The sequence below is a fragment of the Phyllostomus hastatus genome, unplaced genomic scaffold (assembly GCF_019186645.2).
Source record: "Phyllostomus hastatus isolate PE091 unplaced genomic scaffold, TTU_PhHast_1.1 phas_contig_17, whole genome shotgun sequence".
Taxonomy (NCBI): Eukaryota; Metazoa; Chordata; class Mammalia; order Chiroptera; family Phyllostomidae; genus Phyllostomus; species Phyllostomus hastatus.
Genome location: NW_025333664.1, coordinates 20,680,990 through 20,697,501, shown reverse-complemented (window position 1 = coordinate 20,697,501; position 16,512 = coordinate 20,680,990). Strand labels below are relative to the sequence as shown.

Genomic DNA, 16,512 nt, shown 5'->3' with positions numbered 1-16,512 from the left:
GTAAGTTTTTTTTTTTATTTATTGGATTATTTGCCTGATCCTTCTAGATGGGGACAGATGGCCTGCTGCGTCTCAGCAGCAGTGCGCTGAATAATGAGTTTTTCACACATGCAGCCCAGAGTTGGCGGGAGCGCCTGGCTGATGGTGAGTAGAGGTTCTCATCTCTGATGTCTTGAGAGGTGCCTGTGCCTGCCATGGGTGGTGTCACTGGTCTCCTGGTATTTAAAACTCAAATGCTCATTTTCACCAAAGGATATTTAGTATAAGGCAGGCTTTCCTCGTAATCCTGACAAACATGACAGGTGTTGGTGTGCTCTGTAGCTCTGGAGAAGGCTCAGAGTATTGGGGCTTCACTGCTGTGTGTGTGTCCATCTGCATTGCCTCTTCATTGTTAAAATTGTTCAGTGTCCCCCCCACCCCCACCCCCGCCGCAGTAAGCATACAGTGTTGTCTGGATGGGTGTAAGAAAGTGCACCGTGGCATTGTACTTCACATTAATCTTCATTAGATGCTGTATTTTAAACATAGTCAACTTGGAGTGATTGTTAGCTTCTCCTAATGTAATTTTTCGGGGAAGCAACAAGGGGAGTGTCTTGAGAGGTCCCTGAGACACCTTCCAGGTTCATTGATTCATTAGGAGGACTCACAGCACTCAGCATAGTCGTCTCCGAGGCTGTGGTTCATTACAGCAAAAGAATGCAGAACAAAACCAGCAAAGGGAAAAGATCAGGGTAAAGTCCAGGGAAACCAGGAGCAAGTTTCCAAGGTCCTCTCCCAGTGGAGTCACACGGGATGCACTCAGTTCCCCCACCACTGAATTGTGACAACACGTGTGAAATGTAGTCTACCAGGCAAGCTTATTAAAGACTTGGTGCCCAGGGTTTTATTGGGAGCTAATCATGTAGCATGCTTGTGCCTGGCACATACCCAAATTCCAGATTCCCCAAAGGAAAGCAGGTGCTTGTCATAAACGGTCTTGTTTACAGAAGCAGTTCAGGCACAGTGAGCCATTCGTATCAGTTAGCGGGCGGGAACCCTCCCCAAACCCAGGTTCCTAGATGTCAGCCAAGGGCCAGCCGTGTAAGCAGGCCTTTCTAAGGGTATACAGTCGGGCCTGCTAGGTTAACTTCTTTCTGCACAGGAAGTAAGAATGGTTCTTTTGTTCGGTTGGTTTTTGATTTGCCTTTTTGAACAGTGTGTTGCTTGCTGTTTGATGACTAATCACTCTAGGGAAGAATGAATTTCCCTTGTAACAGGCATGTTAGTTCGGTCCTGAGTGAGAACATGATGTTAGAGATTCTTTGGAGGAGACGGGAACCAGTGTGAAGATAGCAAGGGTAAAAAAAAAAAAAACCCTAGACCTCTAAACTCACCAAAGTCACTGAAAACTGAGGAGGTAGAGCTGCTTTCCATAAGATGCATGAGTATCCTGAGTGCATGTGCTCAGAAAGTGTTACCTCTCTCCAGGTGAATTCACTCATGAGATGCAAGTCAGGATACGACAGGAAATGGAGAAGGAGAAGAAGGTGGAACAATGGAAAGAGAAATTCTTTGAGGACTACTATGGACAGAAGTAAGGCACTTGGTTGCTGTGAGTGTTGGTCCAGCTTTTGGGGGGTAAAGACACAAAGTCATGCATACTTCTGGGTTGGATGGGTAGCCTAATGCCGTTCATAGGGAAGCTACCAGGGGTTTTCCTGTGGTCAGTGCTATATGCATTGCAGATTTATTTGTTCCGAGATATCTAGTATCTGGGTGTGTGTCATTCATAGAAAAAAAAATAGACATGGCTTCTCTGCCCTGTAACTGATGGTGTGTGTTTGGTTTGCAGATTGGGTTTGACCAGAGAAGAGTTGTTGCAGCAGAGCATGGGCCAAGAGGAGGCTGGAATCAAGAGTGACTTGCGTGTCTCAGGTGAATCAGCACGGCCACAGCGTGGTCCGGCCACCCGGCAGCGAGACGGGCATTTCAAGAAACGCTCTCGGCCAGATCTCCGAACCAGAGCCAGAAGGAATCTGTACAAAAAACAGGAGCTAGACCAAGGAGGGATTATAAAAGATGCACAGTCTGCAGCACCAGACATGCCCCTCTACAAGGACGGGGAGGCTAAGACTGACTCGGCAGGGGCAGGCAGTCCCCACCTGCCCGGCGCATCCTCTGCAGCACCTGACCCCGAGGGTCCCAGATTTGCAGTAGAAACTGGGGCTTCTCGGATCCAGGCCGATCCAGACAACCTGGCACGGGCCTCTGCCTCTCCAGACAGAATTCCCAGCTTGCACCAGGAGACTGTTGATCAGGAACCTAAGGATCAGAAGAGGAAGTCCTTTGAGGAGGCAGCCTCTGCGTCCTTTCCCGAAAAGAAGCCCCGGCTTGAAGACCGTCAGTCCTTTCGTAACACAATTGAAAGTGTTCACTCCGAAAAGCCACAGCCCACCAAAGAGGAGCCCAAAGTCCCGCCTATCCGGGTAGGAGGCTCCTTCCCCTTGAGGGCCAGGAGATTTGTGGAGCCCCTTTGTCAGGCCCTTGTGTCGATTATGTGGGTGTGTAGAGCCCTCTGCGAGAGAGCCATTCTTGAGACCGATTTGATGATCAGGGGAATGAGGTTCTGTCCTGCTGCACTTGTCTGTTTGCTCTGCTGAAGTTATCTCGAGAGGTCAGACTCCTGTGGGGTTGTGAACGTTTTTTTAGGTGGTGGTAGAGTCTTTGTATAGTAGCTCACGTGGTCCCACCAGTAAGTAAATTTAGAAGTGCAGCATATACCAGCCTTTGAGCAGAACCTTCTTGGAATCGTGTGGTGTTGTGGACAGGCGCTTGACCACGGCGATTTAATTTTTAAGGGAAATGATTTGAATGTCTAGGCCTTAGCCCCTAAGCTATTAGAATCCCAATTTAGCTTTACAGTGCCTAGGTCTAAACACCCAGTCAATTAAAACTGATTTCTAATTCTTCTTTTGCAGATACAACTTTCACGTATCAAACCACCCTGGGTGGTTAAAGGTCAGCCCACTTACCAGATATGCCCCCGCATTGTCCCCATCACGGAGTCCTCCTCCCGGGGCTGGACTGGCGCCAGGACCCTCGCAGACATTAAAGCCCGTGCTCTGCAGGTCCGAGGGGCGAGAGGCCACCACTGCCATCGAGAGGCGGCCACTACTGCCATCGGAGGGGGGGGTGGCCCGGGTGGAGGTGGCGGCAGGGCCACCGATGAGGGAGGTGGCAGAGGCAGCAGCAGTGGTGATGGTGGTGAGGCCCGTGGCCACCCTGAGCCCAGGGGAGCCCCAAGAACCACTGGAGAGTGTGCGTCAGATCTACAGCGAACACAACTACTGCCGCCTCGTCCTCTAAATGAGGAGCACACCCAGGCTGGAACTGCTGCACCCAGAGCCAGGAGGGAGCCCGTGGCCTCTCTCAGAGGGGAGGAGAGCTGCCCACCACAGAGGGCACCAGACACAAGTGGCCCTGAAGATGCCTCCCAACTCCCCATCGCCCCCACTGGGGACCAGCCATGCCAGGCTTTGCCCCCATATTCCTCCAAAACCCTAGCACCTGAGAGAGCAGTTGAGCAGCCTCCGTTGCATTTAGATGTTAGAACTGAATGTGAGTCTGATACCACTTCTTGGGAAAGGGATAATGAGGTGCAAGGACCCACTGTCCCCACCAACAGTGGTCCTGTTCAGTCTTTGGTGGGGGATGTTGTATTAGAAGACAGAACTGGCCAGGCTCTGGACAGTGACAGTAATGCAACCCTGAAGGATCCTGTGAATGTGACCCCCAGCTGTACCCCTGAATCATCATCGGCTGGCTGCCCAGAGGACAGACAATCTGATGATGAATCAAGACTTGGTGACTCATGCCCACCCATGAGGGAAAGTGCTACTAGAAAAGAAGACTTGAAAACTGAGGTCCTCGTCTCTGATGGTGCTGCTTTTTGGATGCCTGGCCTGTCACCGGGGGAGGCAGTAGGACAGCCTGAACCAGGATCCAAAGAGAACGTTCCCCCTGTTGAGCCCCAGGTTGGAGAGGAGTGGGAGAAGGCAGCTCCCCTCATTCCTGCATTGCCTGAGGGGTTGACAGCTGAAGAGGGCCCAGATCTGCCCAATTGTCCTTCACTCTGGGCAGTGACATCTCGGGGCTGCATTGACAGCACAGGCAACTGCCAACAGGTGGACGGTGACAGGCTGAAAATCAATGGAGACTCTGAAGCACCGAGTCCTCATGGCGAGTCCACAGACACAGCCTCTGACTTTGAAGGCCACCTCTCTGAGGAGAGCAGTGAGGCCGACCCCAGTGAAGCCACAGTGATGAAGAGATCCTCAGTGGTGGACAAAGAGAAACACGATTGGGACCGCTCTGCCGTTCTCTCCAAGGTGAATGGTGACCAGAGTCTGGTTACAAGGACAGACAGGAGCTGGGTGTCTCGTGTATGTGCGATTCCCCAGAAAATCCCAGATTCCCTGCTGCTGGCCAGTACCGAGTACCAGCCGAGACCTGCATCCCTGGGCAGGCCTGGGTCCTCAGTGGAGGCCACTAACCCGCTTGTAATGCAGTTACTGCAGGGCAACCTGCCCCTGGAGAAGGTTCTTCCTCCAACCCTCTCTGGCAGCAAACCCGAATGCCCGAGACTCCCACTTGTGAAAGAGCAGCAGATGGGATCAGTGCGAGATGCTGGGAGTAGCAGTGGTGTGCTTGGTGGGAACAACCCTGACAGCCGTGAAGCAAACACTCGTGTTGCCAGGCTGGAGGCTACGCAGACTCCAGGAACGCCCGAAAAGATTTCCAAGACGGTCCCAAGTTCAGACTCCCTGTATCCGGTGACAAATCTGATGGCTGCCTTTGGGAAAGGAGAAGTGGATTCCAAAGAGCAGTTCTCTGCTTTCAGTTTTGAAGAACAGAAGGAAGGCCGTGATCTGCCCAAGTGCAGTAATTCAAATACTTCCCCAGGCAAAAGTCCAGGAAATCTCACTACCTCGAGAACCCCTTGTTTCTCATCTCCAAATGTGGTCTCCATGGGTCCCGATCAGATAAGTCGGGCTCTGGGTGATCAGAACAGTGCCGGAGGCCAAGGGAAGAAGCTCTTTGGCTCTAGGAACCTGGCGGCAGCCCTTCAGTGCCCTCGGCCTGTGGCGCCAACACCGCTGCCCGCTGATGCCCCTCCTGGTTTTCCCAGTAGGAAGTTGGGGACAAGTAAAATGTCTGTGTCTGGTGGGGTGCAGGCTGCCAAGGAGGACTGGGCTCCAAAGCCACCGCCTGCCTCTGTTGGCAGCATCAAGAGCGAGAAGACTTTTGTGGGAGTGCCTCTCAAGGCGAATGCAGAGAACAGAAACGCAGCCGGGCCTGGTCCTCGGGATCTGGTGGATCACTTGCAGGCAGTGCCCTTTGTCCTTGACCTGCCCTTCTGGAAATTGCCCCGAGAGCCTGGGAAAGGGCTCGGTCAGCCTCTGGAGCCTTCTTCTATCCCCTCCCAACTCAACATCAAACAGGCATTTTATGGGAAGCTATCCAAACTCCAGCTAAGTTCCACCAGCTTTAATTATTCCTCCAGCTCCCCAACCTTTCCCAAAGGCCTTGCTGGAAGTGTGGTGCAGCTGAGCCACAAAGCTAACTTCGGTGCGAGCCACAGTGCATCACTTTCCTTGCAAATGTTCACCGACAGCAGCACAGTGGAGAGCATCTCGCTCCAGTGTGCGTGCAGCCTGAAAGCCATGATCATGTGCCAGGGCTGTGGTGCATTCTGTCACGATGACTGTATTGGACCCTCAAAGCTCTGTGTATTGTGCCTTGTGGTGAGATAATAAATTATGGCCATTGGAAAAGTTGTATATTTAGTGTGTGTATTTTGATAATGATTGATCTTAAATCTGTATACAGAATATCATTGATATATAGACTCTGTCTCTTGAGGCAGGAGCGCTCTTGCTTCTCCCTAAAATTTATAGTGCTAAAGGCCCTCTCTGTCACTTACCAACCTTCCCGTCTTGTTGGAGGGGTTTCCCACAGGGCAACTTGTTGGGCTGCTCAAGCCCAACCGGCCACCTGAGCCTTCGTGTAGACAGTTTGAGCCTGGTGCAGTGTGGGGAGCCTGCCTGACACCCAGAGGGACTTGAAACTGAAGAAGGAAGGTTGTGTTCTCCATGGCGGGAACTAACCTACCCTGACTAAGTAGAAATGTCAGTCTTCCACTGCTCCCTCTCCTCCTCCTTTCCTTATGCCACTGGGAGAGCTGATGGTTGGGGAAGAACCAGCCCAGGGCTAAGGTAACTCCCTGCATTGCCCACCAGGGGGCTCAAGTACCTGCTGGCCTTAGGGTTAAGGTTCATCCTGATGCCAATTGATGGAGCCCTTTGACCTTTGGTTCTGTTGCTGAAGCAAGTTTGGGACTTTGCTGTCTCATTACAATCCACTGGCCCACAAGAGCTTTTTGGAACCTTGAATAGACCTGCTTGGACAATGGGGTCGGGCATAAGGCTGTCTGTCTGAAAATGCCATCTGTAGACCTCGTGAGTCAGATGTCCAGATGTTCGGCAGGTGAATGCCTCTGCCTGACACCCACCTCGTCACTTTGGACTCATGGGAGCGGGCATCTCCACGCACCTGTGTATGTGAAAGTCATTTTACATTTCAAAGCAGTGTGTGTTTCTTATTTTTATATTTTTAACTCTTTATTCTTGGATGTATAAAGTGAATTTTTGGGCTTCTGTAAGTATGCTCTATGCACCTCTAATGTTTTATCATGTATTTATATGTTGTACACAGTACTGGCCGATTCTGTAAATGGATGTATTGTACAGAGAACATGAACGTCTCTCCCTTACTTTACGTCTTGGGCATCATTGCATTAAAATGGTGTAATAGACTTTTCTCCACCTGTGTCAGAGCCACTGCATGCTGTGCTGCCCGACCTGCGGGTGGAGTGAGTGACTTGTGACCTGCCAGGGCGGTCCGGTGCCTTGTCAGGGGTTACCTGCTGGGCCTGCCACAGCCTGCAGAGCCGCAGTCGGCCTGCCTGCCCGCTACTGAGAAAATGCGTCTTGCTCCTCACATCTCTCTTCCCGTCTTCATTGGCTGTTCACTGCCATATGGGACAAATCACCACCACCAGTGTTAAGTGCTTCTGAATTCAAGGGTGAGTGCCCTGGGCAGCCCTGAGATGGGCCTTCTAGACCTAGCTCTCCAGGGCCAGCGCCTGTCAGCAATACCTGGGACCGTGCTCTCCTGGGGCCACAGGGCCACAGGGCTGCTTATGACATACTTTTGACAGCAGGTTGGGGAAGAAACAGCCAGGCCTGCTGCCTGCCTCTCTCCTAACATATTTCTAACAAATGGATGTGTCCGTAGTTGTCCTTCCTCACCCTGCTTCCTGCCTTATTTCTTGTACCTCAACTTGTTGCTGAGTTGAGAGCCCTTGTTTAACTTCAGCTTCCCTGTGTGAGCGCGTCTGTGTGAAGTACAAAATCAGTGTGACTGCAGCAGATCTCATTTCATCTGAGAGGTCTTTTTTATTTTTATTTTTTCCCCACTTCATCCAATGCGGCATTCTTGTCATCTGAAGCCTGAGTGAGAAGTTGGCAATGCAGTGGTGATTTAAATGCAGTATTGGCCAAATCCAAGTTGTCAATTTCAAGAGTCTGTTTACCAAAGACAGGGAGCAGAGGCCCAAGTGTGTTTGATCCTCTTCTTCCTTCTACTGTGACCTTTGGGGCCACAGTTCGCAACTGGTCTGGTCCGTGGGGCTGCCCAGGGAAAGCACTGCTCTTGTATGTCTCTTGTGGTATTGGAAAAATAAACCTGTACAACCTGTGCTGTGGTCTTGGTCATCTTCTGTGGCTGCCCCATGCGGCGGGAAGGAAGGTCAGGCTGGATTGTAGGAGCAGCATTCAAGGGGCAAGTGCCAGCTCACTCACCTTGGCTCTGGGGCTCATGATGGAAGGAGCGCTTCTGTGCGGTGAGACCTAAAAGCACAACTTGTCAGTTTCACAGGTCTTTAGACTCTGCGTGACGTGGCGAACTTTCCCGCGGTGTGCACTGGAAAGCAGAAATTAAAGTGATAAGGATGCTCATCTCAGCTGCCTCCATGAGACTGAGATTGCCCAAGAGCTTCCTAATGGCTGATGATCTGTGGGGAGGGTGAACAGTTCCGACCTTGAAAAGCCATAAACACAGCGCCTCTGTGCAGCAGCCAGCAGCAGCAAGGGAGGAGTTGGCACAAGGTGGGGTCTGACGCTGCTTAAGTGAGGCTGAGTGCATGCCAGCCTGCAGGGGTTGACTTCTTAGTCCTCAGGCTTATCCGGAGCACTTAAATACATGATTTTTGCTTGGCAGGATCTAAGTACATAAATACGCCAAAAGTTTAAAAAATGATGGGAAGTGAAGACAAGTTAAGAGAAGGATCCGTTAACTTGTTTCCTGTGAACTGGAGAAAACAGGCTTTGTGCAGTGGGACACCGTTGGGGGCAGTTCGGGCTGCAGTTTTGTGGTTCTGCTGTTACCGGTGCAGTTGGAGATGTTCTGGTTGGGCTCCGTGGTGACTGGGCAGCCACCTGGTGGTGAGGATGTGTAGGTGTGCCTTTGTGTCGCAGAATTGGTCCACGCAGTCTGCGGGAGTTTAGAATCTATTAGGATCCAGAGGTGATCTCACTGGGGAGGCAGAATGGTGTGGCGGGCTGGAGGGCAGGCCCTGCAGCCACCGCTGCTGTGGTTGGGTTACTCAGCCGCCCTGCCAACCTTGCTGCTGAGGGGAGACAGTAGTTCCTACTTCATAGAGTTGTTAGGGCCTCGCTCACAGGAAGTACTCCAGACTGTCAGTGTGCCCCAAGCCAGACAACTGCTACATAAATTTACAGTAGAAATCTGTATGGCTCCTGTCAACTCACCTGCTTGACCCTCACCCCAAAGAGGAGCTGTGGAGGTGCGGGCGTCTAAGGGAATGTCTCTGGCTTGTGGCCTCACGCTGCAGTGTTGAATGCACAGTGCAGAGTTTGGAGACTGAGTGATAGGGGAGACATTGTACTTGCCGTCCAAAGGACGAGGAAACCTAATGTTGCGGAATATGAAAATAGTATCTTGCCTGTAGAGGTGTTCGTTTGCTTCATGTCCAACCTGCTCTTGGGGAAGTCAGACCCTGCTTGAGAGGGGTGCATGTGCTTAATAGAGTAGCCCTTCTACATCGGGGGCCTCAGGGGGCCCAGCGTCTGCCCGCGCTGTGCCCTGAGAGGAGGTGGTACAGACTGTGTTGCCCTTGGGTACGGGTGCCGTAAAGTAACAGAGGGTGCGCTTTGTGGCCTTAGAGACTGAAGATTGAAACCAAAGCTTGACAGTGCCCTTTGCTGCTTCTCATCTCTGCATCAATTTGAAAGCTTGGAACGAACATCCCTACCAAAAGATGTACACAGAAGCGTGTTTTTTGTTTTGTTTTTTTTTTTTAGTAACAAATAACAGCTGTCAGTGCAGTGGCTCTTGGCCTTTCAGGGAACAGGCTCCTTTGAGAGCCTGACAGGAGGTCTCAGCCCTCCCCCTGCAGGAATCCACGTGCACATAGGTCGTGCATACTCATTCAGATGGCGCGAGAGCTCTGCGGGCGGCTGGGGCCGTCATTCAGGAGCACCCTGACTGATGATAAAGCTAATCTGGGTTTATATGGAAGATCAAGTTGGGGAGAAGTGGCTTTGCAAAGGATTCTTAGGTTTTCTGTAACTACTAAGCTTCCCTGGTGCATTTTAAATTATCTTAAAAATGCAGTGACGTGCATGGTCTTCCCCGCCCATCACTGAATGAAGTGAATGAAGGTTGCCTGTTTGGTCACTGTGTGAATTTGACTTCCCTGTTCTGGGCGGGGGAGGGGGGCATTCCCATTTGATGTGCTGTACACTTAGCAGCAGTGGTCGGGAGCTCCACGGAAGACGCCAGATGGGGATCAAGCAGCGCTTCTCTGTCCTCCTCCGGCTTCTTGGAGCTGCAGTGTTCCACCCGAGGTAAGCGCTGTCCCACTTCACTGGCTCAGTCTGCGTGTGGCCGCTTTGGATTCTGCATGTATTGTCCCAGGTTGTGGGGGTTTATGGTCCCTTGGTGATTCTCAGTGGCAGTAGATTCAGTAGGACAGATGTGTAGTACTGAGGAGTCACTGCTTGTGATTGCCACGTGCATGTGAAAAGATAGGGTGCGCAGGTGTCTACTTGCTACTGTCCTTGCAAAGCTTAGCCCCAGAGTACATTCTCTGGGTGCAGTGGCTTCAAACTGTTGGCCCCTCTCCTTTTGCTTACATACTTGGCAGCTGCATGGAATCTATATTTTAAAGAGTTTCTCCTGCCATTCCAAAAACGAATGTTTTGAAAACAGCCTTCATGTAGTGTCTGTGTGTAGCAGTAAAACTTGTATTTTTGCATTTAGCTCACATGGTCAAAATTGTTTTTAAACTTGTGATGATCAATTTTGTTCCTGCCCATATTCCCATGAGCTTTCTTTTCAAGTTGAACCTAAATGATATGCATGTAGGATGAAAAAAACATCAGTGCACAAGTAAACGTCTGCGGGCAAAGAGCCCTCGTTTCCTTCACGGTGGGATCCGGGAATTTGGGCCCAACGGGATGTCAGCGAGTGAAGGTTCAGGACCAGGGATGCAGTTTTCCAGGACGGTATTTGAGGACTGGTAGGTAGGTGAGTTCAGTTTGTGTCTGATGAAGAGCTGCACGCTGGGGTGACGGGAGCGGGAAGGGTGTAGTTTGCAGGGAAAGGGCTGGATCACTGTCTGAATTTAGGGGAGCCGCCCTTGCACCCCTGCCAACTAACTCATCTGTAAGTGGAGGCAAGCGCACCTCTTTGGGAAGGGGACTGCAGGGTTTCGACACGGTGCCCCCCCCCCCCCCCGAGCGCTTGGTGAGCGCCAGGGAGAGAGATGACAAATTCATTAGTTCCAGGAAAGTTACCGAGGACCTCCTGTGTGCTAGCTCTACGGCGAGGAGGAAAGGCGGAACCTGCTGGTAGAAAGCGGTCGAGGAGCCAAACTGGATCTGGGAGGAAGAGGTGTGGTTGGCAGAGCGGCTGCTTAGAGGACACGGTGGAAATAAAGCATTCGGTTTGTTATTCAGTGTTTATTAAGTAGATTCAGTCTTATATATGATATACAGATTCAAAAGAAAAGGATTCCACATACTTATGAAATCAGTGCATTTAGCAAGTAATACCATGGAGATAACAGCTCAATTAACAGCTCATTGGTCTTTTGTTAAGTGAGGGGAGAGGGAGTTGGCCTGTGCTAGTCATTCCACAAACGAAACAGAATTTAGTTGCATCACATAGAGAAGACACAGTCTAAGAATTAAAATAGTAAGCCACATTTACTGGAAAAACTCACTATATAGAACACAAAGAATTTTTATAGAGCATTGAAGAGGAAGTCCTCACCTGCTTAGAAGAGCCACATTAAGTTGCATAGGTGCATATCTGTAAAAATATAATTTAGAGATGAAGCCATTGATAAGTACTAAAGAGTCACCTTTAAAAGTTGGTGCCATCCACTGTTTGCCTTAAGTGCCATATGCTTATCATCTGGAATCCCCTGCCCGTCCCCAGAGGTGATGTCTTGAACCCTGAAGAAGGGCTGGTGCCGTCTGCACTGGAGAGTCTTAAAATCCCGCCTCAGATAGTGAACTCACGATATTCCAAAACCTGTCTGAGTTATGCCAGAGGACTGATGACCTTGGGTTGTCCCTAAATCCTGGGTGGCTTGACCCTGAAGGTCACAGGTCAGGCTGCCAGAACTGTGTCCGTCCCACAGCTCTGCAGCGAAGTCCTGCTTTCACTGGTCATCTGCCCGCGCAGTCACCCACCGCCGGCCGCGGGAGGTCTCTGTTCCGACCCCTGCTTCTCAGTGGACCACATGGTAGACACACGTGGGCCATGGGCTGCCTGGAGATTTTTCTGAGCTTAGAAAAGTGTTTTTCAGTAAATCTGACTTCCATGTGGTATAGGGTTTTCGTCTTTGTTTTTAGGTGGAAACATAGGTTAAAAAGTGAGAGGTTTTGTTTTGTGGCTTTGCTAAGCAGATGAGCTTAGTGAGGTGCACCTTCCCCCTCAAGAGCGAGTCTTGCAGAACACACAGGGACCGGGGCATCTGTACATGTAAACAGTACACTTTCACTGAGTCCAAAATTAGGAGCAAAAATACAAAGGTTCACATTGGTCTTAGGTAGATACAGGCGAAAAAAGATCGAGCTGTTTAGCCCAGAAACAACAAAAACAAAGTTTCTAAAGCACCACTAAATTATATAAAAATCAGACCATGGACGGATTGAAACTGGTATTCTGGTGAAATACTTTACTATCTTGTAAAAAGTTTTACAAAAAATTACAAATTAAATGTATCAACCCTCTGAGTTCAAAGCAGCATTTTGAAAATGAACTGGTAGTTAATCCTGTAACCACCCTGGAGTCGTAAGTGGCCCTTGGGAATAGGGATGGCTGGGATCCACCTGTTTGAAACCCTCTAAAACCCGCCGAGCCCCCACCTGGCCCCACTTCCATGCTGTCTCGGATGTACACTGTCCGTCTGCACGAGGGAAGAGGGCAAGCGACTTCAGGCGCATCGCACTGCTGCTGGTCCACTGGGCGACCTGCCGCCGAGGCCAGTCCCCAGTCTCTGGGGTCCGCCCTTCTCTCAGGGTCAGCCCCAGGCGAAGACTCTGGAACTGGGGATTGGTGTGTTCTGCTCTCACCTTTTAAACTTTGGATCCCAAGTGACTCATTTGTGCCCTGAGGCCCTCCCTCCTTGAGAATTCTAAGTGGTTGTGGGGCAGGGCTTTGGGAGAAGGCCGTCTCTGGGGTGACGGTGGGGGTGAGGGTCAGCAGAACCAGCCCTTGGGTGCTCTCCAAGTCGGGAGGAGAGGGATGAGGTTGAAGCTGCATCTTTGAAAACAAAAACCAAACAGAACAAGTTCCCTGACTGAACTAGCTAATGGAATCCTGTTTCCACATAGTAACTTGCTCCTGATGCCGCCGTCTCCGGGGCTCCCGGCGTCGCTTCAGTGGGAAGGGCCCCACTTGGAGCCAGTCCTGGAGGGGCTGCTGGCAGCCTCCGGGGACTCGAGCCACCGGCGCCCCTTTCCTTTCTCTAGAAACACATGGAACCTCCGCGCTCACTGCAGCATTAGGTCGGCTGAAGGTGGTCAGTGAGGGCAGCCTGAACTCAGAAAAACACGACTAGAAGCTGTAGCTTATGTGATCGTTAGACACAGTCCCTGGTGTGGTGGTGGCGGGAGCCCCTTGCCCAGTCCTCCTCACTCCTGTCAAGAAAAGCAAACCACTCCTGTCTGGCTTGGGTACTGCCTCTGCGGGGAGAGATGACATGTTAAGCAATTGATAACCAAGGATTCTAAGGCGGCGATTGTCTCTGCCAGTTTTTCAACATTAAGATCTCACAAATTGCCTGGGGTAACATTTTGCAAAAGATCTACCGATTACTTTGTCATATTGTTCACACACAAAAATAAATATTTACACAAATTCAAATTCAGGGAGTGTACTGAGCAGGGGGTGGATGGACGTGCGGATGGCAGGGGTGCGGGGGAGGCCTTGGGCACTGGAGTTTGTGCTGTGCTAAGGGGGAGTTTTGGGTGTCTCGGCCCTGACCAGGGGCCTGCGGATGGGTCAGATGGAAGGCAGAGGTGGTGTGGTGGGATGGGGTGTGGAGGCCACTTGAGAGATTAAAAAAAGACCACCCCCAACCTCTAGGGGCTGGAAGTAAGCAGAGTGGGGCACCCTACCTTTCCGAGTTTCTGGACCCAAGGCAGGGTGGGACACCCACGCTGGAGCCCCATCTCCGGCCCTCCTGAGTGTGGTGTGCCACAGTGCCAGGAGGCAGTTGGCTGCAGAGAAGCTGGTTTGAGAAAGGGTGCCTGCTCTGGGGTCGGGTGGCTCTCAGTAGCCGTCCTAGGGTGGACTCGGCCCCGGCTCCCCTGGGGCCTCTTTGCTCTGAGGGAGGAAAGGCAACAGAGGGCTTCTGCCAGCTCCAGGCAGGGGCAGGCAGCAGAGGGCTGCCGTCATGGCTACGGAGTGTTGCACGGAGAGGCCCTGTGGGCCTTCTGAGGTCTGGGCAAATCCCTGGTTTTAGCAGCACTGGTAGGTATTGCACTGAGCAAGAGGAAGTGCCTATTGGGAGGAAGGAAACCAGGCCAGCCTTAACTGTTTGCCCCCTTTCACACTCCAGGCATTATGGGTTTCTTCCAGGACTGGTCCCTCCAGAAGGGCTGGTCTTAGGAGAAAGCAAGTGGCTTCTCCAGTTGTTGACGGTTCCTTTATTTCAGCCACAGGGGCAGGGCATGGGAGCCCAAGTCCACCTGGGAGTTCACAGCTGCCTTTCCTGTTGAGTGGCTGCCTGCCAGCCAGGGGCTCACCCTGCAGAAGCCAGTGCTTCCCAGCAGGTGTCTGAGAGCCCTGGGTCTGCGAGAGGCTGGGTCAGCCAGACTCCCTGGGGGCGAGGGCCAGGGCTGGGTCCTTCTGTGGGCTCCAGCTGCTCCTGCCACCCATCTGGACTACCTCCCAGGCAGACCACACTGTCGGGGGGAGTTGGCAGACAGCCATTCAGATCAGGCTCAGGGCGCGTCCTGGAAAAAGCCCCCGCTGGAGTGTGAGGTAGACTACTGGTGGCCATGGCTGGGGCTTCTGTGGAGTTGGGGTAGGGGGGCCGTGTGTTTGTCTTTGCTTTGCAGTGGGTGTGGGTGAGGTCCTCCTGCTTGGTGGTGCCGGGTGCACAGAGGGACAGCCCACCTGGCGCCTGCCCCGCCACAGCCCCACCCCGCCGGCCCCGCCCGCGCCAGTGTAGTGATATGGAATGTTAGGTCACAGGGAGACATCCTTCTGATCAGACAGACACAGACTGGCAATCTGTACAAACACAAAAGAATCCATTTTCAGAAAAATAAATTACTAAGGGGAGAGGAAGAAAGGGTCCACTTTGTTTTTCTCAATAAATATGCAATTCCGCTCACCTAAGACTTGAAAGGTAATTATCTGGGAGTGGGGTTCTAACATCAGGGTCCACGAAGATGATACTAAACAGAGCTGCGGCCCCAGCACCCTGTCGGGGGAGCCCGGCCCTTCCACAGCTGCCCCACTGGCCTCTTCCAAGCAGGTCAGAGCACCCGTGTGGTGAGGTTCCAAAAAAAAGTGTCCTTGTGCCCAAAGTCTCAGGTGCTTGGAGTGTGGCTAGAAACAGCTCTTTTGGATCCCACCTCTTTCAGACAGCAGAGTGTACCAACTGGTGAGGCAGGAAGCCGGGTCCGGGCGGGGCAGCCCCCTTCCCTAGGGCAGTGCACTCCAGGTGCCGCTGGGGTCAGTTCTGCTGCAAAATGAGGTTTTCCAGTTCGTCTGCGGAGCGCAGCAGGAAGGCAGCGGACTCTCGGTAGCCGGCGATGAGCTGCCGCACGGCACTGATCTCCGTCGGGCTGAGCTGGGCGGTGGGCATGGTCCTGCTGGTGCTGTTGCTGGAGGGTGTGGGCGTGGGCGTGGTGGAGGCCGTGGAGGCCCCGCCTTTCATGCTGAGGTCCGTGGGCCCTGCGGACAGGGAGAGGGAGGGTGAGGTGGAGTGGACACCTTTCATGGCACCCGGGAGGTGCTGTCATCCTTTGTTGTCCTGGGGGCCTGCTGTGTGTGGGTCAGACACTCGGGCCTGAGGCCCTCGTCTATTTTGACAGTTGTGCTCTAGTGCCTAGACTGCAGCCTGGTGCAGCATAGCGACATGGGGTTGCCATTAACCTTCAGGGTGGTCCTGCAAGGACGGAAACCTGTTGTCACCATGTGACAGGTGGGAGAAACTGAGGCCTGGTGGTCAAGAGGTTTAACCAAGATCACATGTACACACGATTCTGTGTTCAGAGCAAGGTGACACGTGACAAGGGCATGGGGTTTGGCACCAGGCAAAGAACAGGGCTCCCTGGCCCCAGTCACACCTCCGCTCCTTTCTGAGGACCGTCAGGTGGACGTTGTTCCCTCAACAGGCAAGCAGCTGGGCTCTGGTCTCCAAGTGAGGGGGCGGCCTGCAAGCAAAGACACTCCTGACTCCCTGGCGTGGTACGCAGAGCTTCAACGGGAGCTGATGGTGGCCCAGAAGAAGGGCTGTCGGCATGTCTGGTGGAGGCACAGTTGTGTATGCGGTCCTCCCCAAACGGGGTGCCGTCAGCAGAGGTGGTGGTCGGGATACTGCGGGTGGGCAGAGGGTGCAGTCCCTGGGGTCCGGAGTGGAGCCGCAGAAGACCAGGGAAACACACACCCGTGTGCACGTGCCTGTGTGTTCAGAAAGCTGGGGGCTTCTGTCCAGCTGGAGAGAAGCAGGAAAGGTACGCTGCCCTGCTGGGCTGTGGGGACAGCTGCAGGGGGGGCTGGGAACGTTAAGCCTGGCTCTGAGGGGCCACGGCACCTTGGATCCCGCCCCCACCCCATCCTCCAGCCTTTGGGGAGGTCTTTTGTGCTCCCGTGAGGGCAGGTTCACGCCAGGACAGGACCGAAGGCAAGATGGGCGTGTAA

At 52.5% G+C, this 16,512-nt stretch overlaps 2 protein-coding genes across 6 annotated transcripts in view; one reads left to right on the top strand and one right to left on the bottom strand.

Annotated features, from left to right (window-relative positions):
- The window catches only part of ASXL1 (ASXL transcriptional regulator 1), a 70,366-nt gene extending 62,568 nt beyond the window's left edge, over nt 1-7,798 (top strand). For both annotated transcript variants that reach the window (XM_045832863.1, XM_045832862.1), the window contains 4 exons: nt 48-144; nt 1,468-1,573; nt 1,832-2,465; nt 2,958-7,798. In XM_045832863.1, coding sequence (XP_045688819.1) covers nt 48-144; nt 1,468-1,573; nt 1,832-2,465; nt 2,958-5,792 — 3,672 coding nt within the window. In that variant the 3' untranslated portion in view covers nt 5,793-7,798. The remainder of the gene's footprint in view (nt 1-47; nt 145-1,467; nt 1,574-1,831; nt 2,466-2,957) is intronic.
- A 3,271-nt stretch (nt 7,799-11,069) lies between these two features.
- Nucleotides 11,070-16,512, bottom strand: part of NOL4L (nucleolar protein 4 like) — a 123,291-nt gene continuing 117,848 nt past the window's right edge. For all 4 annotated transcript variants that reach the window (XM_045832909.1, XM_045832911.1, XM_045832913.1 and 1 more), the window contains one exon: nt 11,070-15,543. In XM_045832909.1, the coding sequence (XP_045688865.1) occupies nt 15,323-15,543 (221 nt within the window). In that variant the 3' untranslated portion in view covers nt 11,070-15,322. The remainder of the gene's footprint in view (nt 15,544-16,512) is intronic.